This window comes from Marmota monax, unplaced genomic scaffold (assembly GCF_021218885.2).
Source record: "Marmota monax isolate L192 unplaced genomic scaffold, Marmota_monax_Labrador192_F-V1.1 WCK01_AAM20220418_F8-fsc00231, whole genome shotgun sequence".
NCBI classification, from domain to species: domain Eukaryota; kingdom Metazoa; phylum Chordata; class Mammalia; order Rodentia; family Sciuridae; genus Marmota; species Marmota monax.
Genome location: NW_026693458.1, coordinates 964,166 through 972,908, shown reverse-complemented (window position 1 = coordinate 972,908; position 8,743 = coordinate 964,166). Strand labels below are relative to the sequence as shown.

General features: G+C 52.9%; 1 protein-coding gene across 4 annotated transcripts in view; it reads left to right on the top strand.

The window, feature by feature from the left end:
* Nucleotides 1–524: 524 nt before the first annotated feature.
* Susd3 (sushi domain containing 3) overlaps nucleotides 525–8,743 on the top strand; it is a 21,935-nt gene continuing 13,716 nt past the window's right edge. For all 4 annotated transcript variants that reach the window (XM_046457734.2, XM_046457732.2, XM_046457735.1 and 1 more), the window contains exon 1: nucleotides 525–648. In XM_046457734.2, the coding sequence (XP_046313690.1) occupies nucleotides 561–648 (88 nt within the window). In that variant the 5' untranslated portion in view covers nucleotides 525–560. The remainder of the gene's footprint in view (nucleotides 649–8,743) is intronic.

The window sequence follows — 8,743 nt, the reverse complement described above, 5'->3', positions numbered from 1 at the left end:
TTACTATAAGAGCAGCCTGCTCAAGGAGCCTCGGAGGGTATGGCTCACAGTGAACCAAGGGATGGCATAGGGTCCGCCTAAGACGCGGTGAGACCCAGGGAGTCGGAGCGGGCAGGGGAAACAGGGGTTTGCTCTTTTTGCCTTTTGGTATCTGCTGAATCGCGCACCCTAAGAATGCAAAACCCTACACAAAAAATAAACATGGAAAACTATACTAAGAGAGAAGATGGGAAGAACCGGGCAGGAGGGGCCAGGTGAGGGTCCGAAGGGGAAAATGTGGGGCAGAAGCCCTTGAGCGACGCTTCCCATCTGAGGGCTTTGGCGTATTGGGGCTAGAGTTCCCCCAGGTGGTCCCAATCCTGAGTCCCGCCTCCACATCTGGTTCCAGTCCCGGCCCCACCACAAAGATAGGTGTGGCCTGATTGGTGGAAGGCGCCGCGCCCTTGGAGGGCGTGTCCGGGGCGGGGACGCGCTGTCGCCCCGCCCCTCGAGACACCACCCTTCTTCAGTCTCCGCCCCCAACCCCGGCGAACCCAGCCGGCAGCCGGGGAGCGCGCAGGATGCGCGGGGCGCCCGCGACCCTCCGCGGCAGGGCGAGGCCCCGCGGGCGGACCGTGAGCGCAACGTCCGCCCCGGGGAACCGCACAGGTGAGGTTTGGGGCCACAGGGTCCCGAGGTGGGGCTCTGTTCCCTTTTCACAGACAGGGAAGCCGAGGGGCGAGGGAAGGGCTGCTGGGCTGCACAGCTGGGGCGGAGGGGCGCGTGAGTCACTTAGCCGACGGCCTCTCCGAGGACGCACCTTCCCGATCTTCCACCGGCCAGCGGGAGCCCCAGCGGGTCCAAAGCGTGGCAGCGAGTGGTTGGAAAACAGGCGGCGGCATTCAGCTACCTGCCCCGGGTCGGCACACGTGTTCCCGTACGGTAGTCGCTCCGTGGTCCCAGACGCCTGCGGAAATTCGAACTGGCCTCACCTGACGGGGCGCGCAGCCCAAGGGGCGGGAAGGACTAGCCGGGGCGCCGTCTCCGCGCTGGGAGGGTGTTATCTTCGGGGTTCCTTGGGTGGCCACTCCAGCTCCTCTTTACCAGTGGGGAAACCGAGCCTGAGACAGGAATGGCCACCCGAGGTCATCCAGCAGCGGGGCCAGGGATTGGCCTAGGCTCAGAGGCCCAGAGGTCCCTGGAAGGAAGGGAGCCAAAGTGTTTTAAAGTGTTACTTGAAGAATGTGCTAAAAGAGTTTCACCTTCCATGCACAAGGCACTGGGTTCGAATGGGATCTTTGCTCCCGGGATGCTTCTAAAAAGTCTAACCCCTTTCAGAAGTATAACCAAACCGGAACCCTGTTATCTCTGATGTTCCAAAACCTCACTTCAGTGGCCACTGCCCACCAGGGCTGGACCTGAGGGTCTTGGGCAATTCAGGCTGGAGCTGGGTTTTGCCATTTCCCAGAGGAGGAAGCTGAGGTTTGGAGTTGGGGTCTGGTTCTTGCTGTGCATTCAAGAGAAGACTTGCATCTGGGCCTCCTGGGTTTGGTTTAAATACCCATAGTCCCTAATTTGGAGTCCTAACCGCTTGGAGGAGTAGGAATCTAGGGCAAGGAGAGGTGGTGGGACTTACCCAAGGTCAGCCCAAGGCAAGGGAGTGGCTGGAGGTCTGATACTTTTGCACACAAAAGGCTACTTGCTAAGAAAATCAGTAGGGGGTCTCAGAGTTCCTGTCCTTGGTCTGGTCTGGCCCCAGTAACCTGCCCTTGCAGCTTGGTCACCTCTAAGTCGCCTGAGGGTCCTGGACTCTGTGAGCACTTCCTGGACATGAATCCCCTTGTTGAGTTTGGGGTTTCTCTGACCTGGTTCTCTCTGCACTCCAGTTTCCCCACGTGCTGAGTGGTACAGATAGTATACCTGTCCCCAGGTTGTGGACAGGCAAAGTGGCATCAGGGCCTGAAGCTCCTGTCCTCTTGGGGGTAAAGTGATGGCTTTACCTGATCTGAACTCTGTGGCTCTCTGCCATCAGCCTCTGGTGCTGTGAAGTGAAGGGGTGGGGTTTGGGGTGTCGTGGAGACAGTTTAGCACTGTCTAAAACTGCATTTGGGGTGTATTTTTCCCCACAATCTGTAGAATGGGGCCATTACCATAGGCTTCCTAGAGTGGATAGGAGAGAGTAGAGTAGTCCGGATGGCTTGGCATCCTGAGGGTCTGTGGTCTTCCTATGGGTGGGGGAGGCTGGCTCCGAGTAGGGTTTATGTGTGTAAATGGCCGGCACCTGGCCCTGCTCCCGGGGCAACGCCTGCACTCCCTGATCTGGGAGGTTGTCCAGGAACACAAGGTTCCAGTGGCTGAAGACGACCCCCCTGGCACTCCTGGAAGGGACTGTGAAAGGTCTGGAAAGAGAGATAGCAGGAGGCCCAATGGACAGATGAAGGTATGCTCCGGATAGTCCTCTTGGCTTTCCTGTATAGCCACAGAGCCAGGCTGTGCCCATTTTACAGAGGAGAAACAGGCCCAGTGGGAGCCAGTGTGAATTAAAGTGAGGCTTTCCTAACCCTGAGACCTGGCCTCCTGCTAGGGTACCAGGAGAGCTGCGGGGTAAGCGGCCTAGCTCCCTGGAGCCTCAGCCTCCATCTCCAGGGATTTGGGGGGCACACCTTTCCTCAGTTGGATTCATCCTAGTTTTGTTCTGAAAGAGAGTGCACACTCTGGAGTGTGAGGCTCATCCTGGGAGACCGAAAGCTTCAGGGGTTCTGAAGCTCGAGTCCACCCTCTATAGAGAAATGGGCTCAGAGAGGGCAAGTGACTTGCCTAAGGACACACAGCTGGGGTTGTGGACCTCCCACACTCAGTATTGGAGACACATGCTGTCCCTGCTGTTGGGTTTTGGGGGTCTTGCTCTCAGAGGAAGACCAAGATGTGCCTAAGTTGCCCTCTGAGTAATTTCTCCTGAGAAATCCCATTTTGCATTTGAAGAAACTGTATCCCAGAACAAGGTCTCACTGGCAGGTGAGGATCCAAGCCCGGCTGTGAAGTCCCACAGCCCCGAGGAGGCAAGGTCCAGTGGCCCACCTCTCCCCTCCCTATATCCCCACAGCCTCTGTCTGACAGCATCAAAGGAACTTATTAAAAAGGTCATGGTGTGGGGGCCTCTGGCTCTAGAAAGGAGGACAGAGGAACTGGTCCATGGTCCAAGGTCCCAGATAAAAAATTAACAAGTAAGGATCTTTCCCAGATACGAGGCCAGTCTCTGGAGGCAGGGGGAGGAGAAGGCTGGGAGGATCAGGGCCCCACCCATGGCCGGCCACATGCCCCTTAGCTGCAGCCTATGGGCTGGGCAGAGGTGTCAGGTGGGGCTGAGGGCCCTTGTGGGCCAGGAGGGTGGCCCTGCTGTGTCCTTCCGTCTTCACCTCCATCCTCTGAGACATGAGAAGGCCAGGCTGGGTCTTGTGGGTTCCTGTCTTTTTGTTTGCGTTTAACCCATACACTTAATTTTTTTTTCTGTTGTTTTTTCTTCTCCTTGAAGATTTACTTCCACATAGTGAAAAAGGGGGGGTCTCAGGAGTGCCTGAGTGAAACTGTACTAGAGCAGGACCCAGAGGGTGAGGGCTCAGAGGCCTGAACAAGCGAAGGACTGGGGGATACACAGTTTACAGTGTCCCTAAGGCTGTAGGTGCAGCAGAAGGATATCTGCCTCAGTGTGGCTCTGTTCCTCCAGTAGGTGAGTGCTTCCTCTTGAGCATGGGTTGTCTTCAAGGACAGTTGGGGAGGGAGCATCCCTGCAAAGGGCCTCGTTCTGGCATTTGGGCATTTTAAGTTGTGAGCAGGTAGGATTTGACCCTTAGGCACCAAGTATAGTGAGAGGGCTGCAGGGGCTCAGGGCAGGGTGGCCCTGGGTCTGCAGGATGTGGGGTTCGGTGAGGGGGTGGCTACAGGTCTCTGGGCTGGGGTGGAAGTCAAGGGTGGCCCTGAGTCTGCAGGCTGTCAGGGGATCTCTCTGTGAGCTGGTCTCTGTTGTTTGGTGGTGAGGAATGAAGCGTTGGTGGCTTCTCAGAACATCTCTTGGAGGGGTACAAGCTTCATCAACCACTGTGCTTCCTGCCCACCCCGTCCTTTTTGCCCATGTCCTGAGAAAAGGGCCACCCCAAGGGGCCCAGTGACCAGGCTCCCAACTTGGTGCTGCTGGTGCTGGTCTGGGAGCCTTGGACAGGTCTGTGGCCCTCTGTTTCCTCATCTAGACAATATGCTCAGCCCAGAGGAAGAATGTGTTGCCCTCCCAGGCCTAGGGATGGGTACAGGAGACCCTGATGGGATCTGAGCTTTGGGGATCCCTGGGGACCATGGACTAGGGGATGGAGGTCCCAGGGTAACTTGGACTTGGAGGGAGACCTGTGAGGTGAATGTCCCCTGAGTACCATGAGTTTGGTGCCCTGGGTCCCAGCATGTCCTGAGGTGGTTGGGATGTGATTTAAGTCCCACCCTGGGCAATGATCTCGTGGGCCAGCCCCTGTCTCAGGCACTCACAATGTAGTCCCTCCTGTGACACTGGAAGGCAGATCACCCATTGTGCAGATGGGGAAACCTGGGGGACTTGAGGAATCCATGCCCAGGTCCTGGTGCTGGAAAGTGACAGGTCGGCATCAGACCCCAGGAGCCCAAGTGGAGAGAGATGGTGGGAGGCTCAGAGGGGCATTCCCAACAGGGACCTCTCACTGGCATCCAGCAAGTGACTTTGCCTCCCTGCACCTGGCTTGGCAGATGGGTTCAAGGAAGTGGGCCTCTGGGCCTCCCTTCACAGGTAGAAGCCTCCCGGAGACACACAAGGAGGCCCAGCAGGGCCACGAATGAGGCTCATCCTGCTACCTTTCACTGTAACTTCCCCCAAATGTCTTTGTTTTATTTTTAAGGGAAGAACCAGTCCAACAACTTGGCGAGGAGCTGGGGAGGTCTGCCTTGTGAGACCTGCTCCCGCCCCCTGGTTTGGCTGGCTAGAAAGACAGAGTCTGATGTCATATTCAGGACCCTGCCTGCATTTAAAGCCCCCTTCCCCTTCTGAGTCTCCTGGAGACGGCCTCCGTCACCCCTGCTGGGTACCAGCCCTCTCTGCCCACCCTGCATAGACAGTCACCGGACCAGTGTGTCCAGCTCGGGCTTGGGTTCCAAACTGTTCTGTGCTTTTATTGAAGTCTTTAATTGGAAGATACATCCTGGGGTTCTTACAGGTCTGCTAGCGCTGGCTGGTCCCCTTTCTTTGGTTGTGGGTCGATGACTTTACCTTCCAACCCTCAAGTTTGTGAAGCTCAGTGACGGGCGGATGTTCTGTCTTTCGAGATGTATGGCCTCTGAGTTGTGGGTGGCTTACCTTGTGAGATGTGCCCTAGGACAAGCACCTCCCCACAGCGGAACCCGGCACAGAGCACAGGATGTGGCTGTTGACAGAAGAAGCGAACCCAGTTGGGACGTCTCGGCGCCCCCCGCCTTCTCCCCACCGCACTGTCCACACCACTCTTTCTAAGACACTTAGGGGAAGTTGTTGGTTTCCTTGCTGGGGCCACAGTCAACTCGTCTAGGCCTTGCCCCACCTTGTCTGGTACGGCATTTTCATGTGGAGACACAGACCCAGGGCAGGAAGTGACCAGGGTCCCCTAGCTGATAAGGCCTGACCCACCTTCAACCCTAGTCCTCTTGCTCCAGAGCTGGGCCTGGCTTCCTGTTCACCACATTCTTCTTGTATGGCAGAAATTTCTGTTCCTGGACTTTTGGCAGTGGGTAGTGTGTCTGGGCCCAGGGTGCGGAGTAGGACAGCCACTCCTGCCCACCAGAGCCCTCGTGGTCAAGAGGGGGCTATACCGGGAGTGAGTTCCATGAGAGCAGGCTGCTTGACAATCCCCCCACATCTTTATTACTTTCAAACTTGCAGCAGAGGAGAAAGCGCCACTGTGCCCCTCCCGTGAGCTCTGCCCAGACCTCTCCATCCCTTCCTTTCCTTGTTCTCTACTCCAAGCATTGTTTTTCCTGTAGGGGCCTCAGACACACTAGCTCACTGGACTCTGTCCCCAGCCACAGGCATGTGATTTTATTGTTTTATTTATTTTTGGTACCAGGAGTTAAACCCAGGGGCACTAAACCACTGGGCTACATCCCCAGACCTTTTTTGTACTTTTTTAGAGACAGGGTCTCACTGAGTTGCTTAGGGCCTCGCTAAGTGGCTGAGGCTGGTTGTGATCCTCCTGCTTCAGCCTCCTGAGCCGCTGGGATTACAGGTGTGCACCACATGATATTTTTCAGTGAAGTTCTGGATGAGTTCAAATCCAGCCATTCATCCTGCCCATTCATTGGGCAGACAGCCATGAGCGCTCTCCCCCTCTCGGATTCCCCTCCCTCAGATCCCCTTGCTGTGCCTACTCCCAAACATCTGGGGAGGCTGGGCCTCCTCTCCCTGGGGCCCAGCCACAGAAGAATGCAGAAGTTGCAGCTCTAAATTGAGGACTGGGAAGTGTTGAGTCCTGGGGAAGAGCCACATGACTGTGGCTGTATCTGCCGTGGCTCCACAATCCTGTGTCCACCTCCCTGGCTGGCAGGATAGGATGCATCTAGATCACAGGATTCTCCTCCCTGGAGAGCACCCATCACCACTGTCGTCTGTGAGGACAGCCTTCCTTCTGCACTGATGATGACACCAGGCCGGGAGATCAGGAAGAGCCCAGACTTGGAGTCAAGAGTTTGGATCTGAGGGCCTGTAAGGGTCAGCCCAGGGTTTTAGAGCTGAACCTGGCCCAGAGGGATGCTCAGTCAGTGTCACTCTGATGTCGCCTCCTGCAGAGCAGTTCCTCAGGCTTTCCCTGCCCTGCACACCTGCCAAGGATTTGTGCACTCCTCCCCTTCAAGCCTCTTAAGCTTCCAGGTGTGGTGCACACCTGTCATCCCAGCAATTCAGGAGGCTGAGGCAGGAGGATCATCAGTTGAAAGCCAGCCTCAGCAACTTAGCAAGGCCCTGAGCAACTTGGCAAGACCCTGTCTAACAATTTTAAAAAATATAGGGATATGCTCAGTGGTTGAGCACCTCTGGATTCAATCCCCAGTACTAAAACAAAAACGGAAAACACCCAACAACAACGACGACACCTCGTCAGCCTTGTGGCTTTCTTGTTTTCTTGCTTGATTGCTTTTTTTTTTTTTTTTTTTTGTGGTGCTGGGAATTGAACCCTGGGCCTCAGTCGTGCTAGACACTCTACCACCAAGTTACATCCCCAGCCCCTTGTGGACTTTTAATTCTGAACAAGATAAAAAGCAAAAAAACAGGTCTTGAGTGTGCGTAAATATCATTATTTTTTTTTCAGTACTGGGGACGGGACCCGGGGCCTTGGCATGCTAGCTAGGCAAGTGCGGTACCATTGAGCTACATTCCCAGCCTTTGCAGAGACTCTTTATTAGCATGGTTTCCTCATTCCATATAATCCACCCATTTACATACAGCTCAGTTACTTTTAGATGTACAAACATCACCTCAGTCAATTTTAGACTATTTTCACTACATCAAAAAAGCCCTCGTTCTGGGCCTTTCATGTAAGTGGGAATCGTACAATATGTGGCCTTGTGTGTCACACTTCTTTCACTTGTAACGCTTTCAGTGTTCAGCCATGTTGTACCATGTATTAGTGCTTCGTTTCTTTTTTTGATTGAGGCATATTCCCTAGTATAGCTGGACCATATTTGGTTTATCCATTTTTTAGGTGACAGACATTTGGGCATTTCGACTTTGTGGCCATATTCATAGTGCTGTATGCAAATGAGCCTTTGCCTACAAGTTTTTGCATGGACATGTGTTTTCATTTCTCTTGGGTGTTTACCTCGGAGTAGAATTACTGGACTATATGGTAATCCTGTGTGTAACATCGAGAAACCACGAGACCATATATAGTAGTTGGCTTGGTGGATATGAAGTGGTACCCCGTTGTGGTTTTGATTTACATTTCCCTGAAGGCTAACGTTGAGAATTGTTTCATGTGCTTACTGGTGGCTTTGGTGTATCTTCTTTAAGGAAATATCTGTTCAGATCCTTTGCTCATTTTAAAACTTTGTATTTTATCATTGAGATGTAATAATTCTTTATACACTTGAGATGTATCTCTTATCAGATATGTGATTTGCAGATATTTCCTCCCAATCAGGAGGTTGTCTCTTCACTTCATTGTGTTCTTTGCAGAACACTGTCTTTAATTTTTATGAAGTCCAGTTTTTTTTCCTTGCATTTTTTTTTTTTTGGTGTCATATCTAAGAACCATTGCCTAAAGTCACAAAAAAATGTACCCTAGGTTTTCTTTGGAGTTTTATAGTTTTAGATCTTGCATTTAGGTTTTGATTCATTTTAAAGTTATTTTTTGGCATATGGTGTGAGGTAGGGGTCCCACTTCATTATTTTGAACGAGAATATCCAGTTTGCCAAGCACCGATTATTGAAAAACTATCATTTTCCCAATTATTTTGTCTTGGCACTGATGGTGAAATCAAATGACTGTAAACGTGAGGGTTTATTTCAATTCTGCCGAACTGCTCTGTTGGTCTGTCCTTATAGTTTTGAAATTGAGAAGTGAATCTTCCAACTTTGTTCCTTTTCAAGGTTGTTTTGGTTATTCTAGAGTCTTTTTTACATTTCCATATGAATATTCAGACCAGCTTGTCAATTTCCACGAAGATGGCAGCTGGATTCTGACAGGGGTTGTGTTGAAACTGTAGTTTTGAGGGTATTACCATCTTA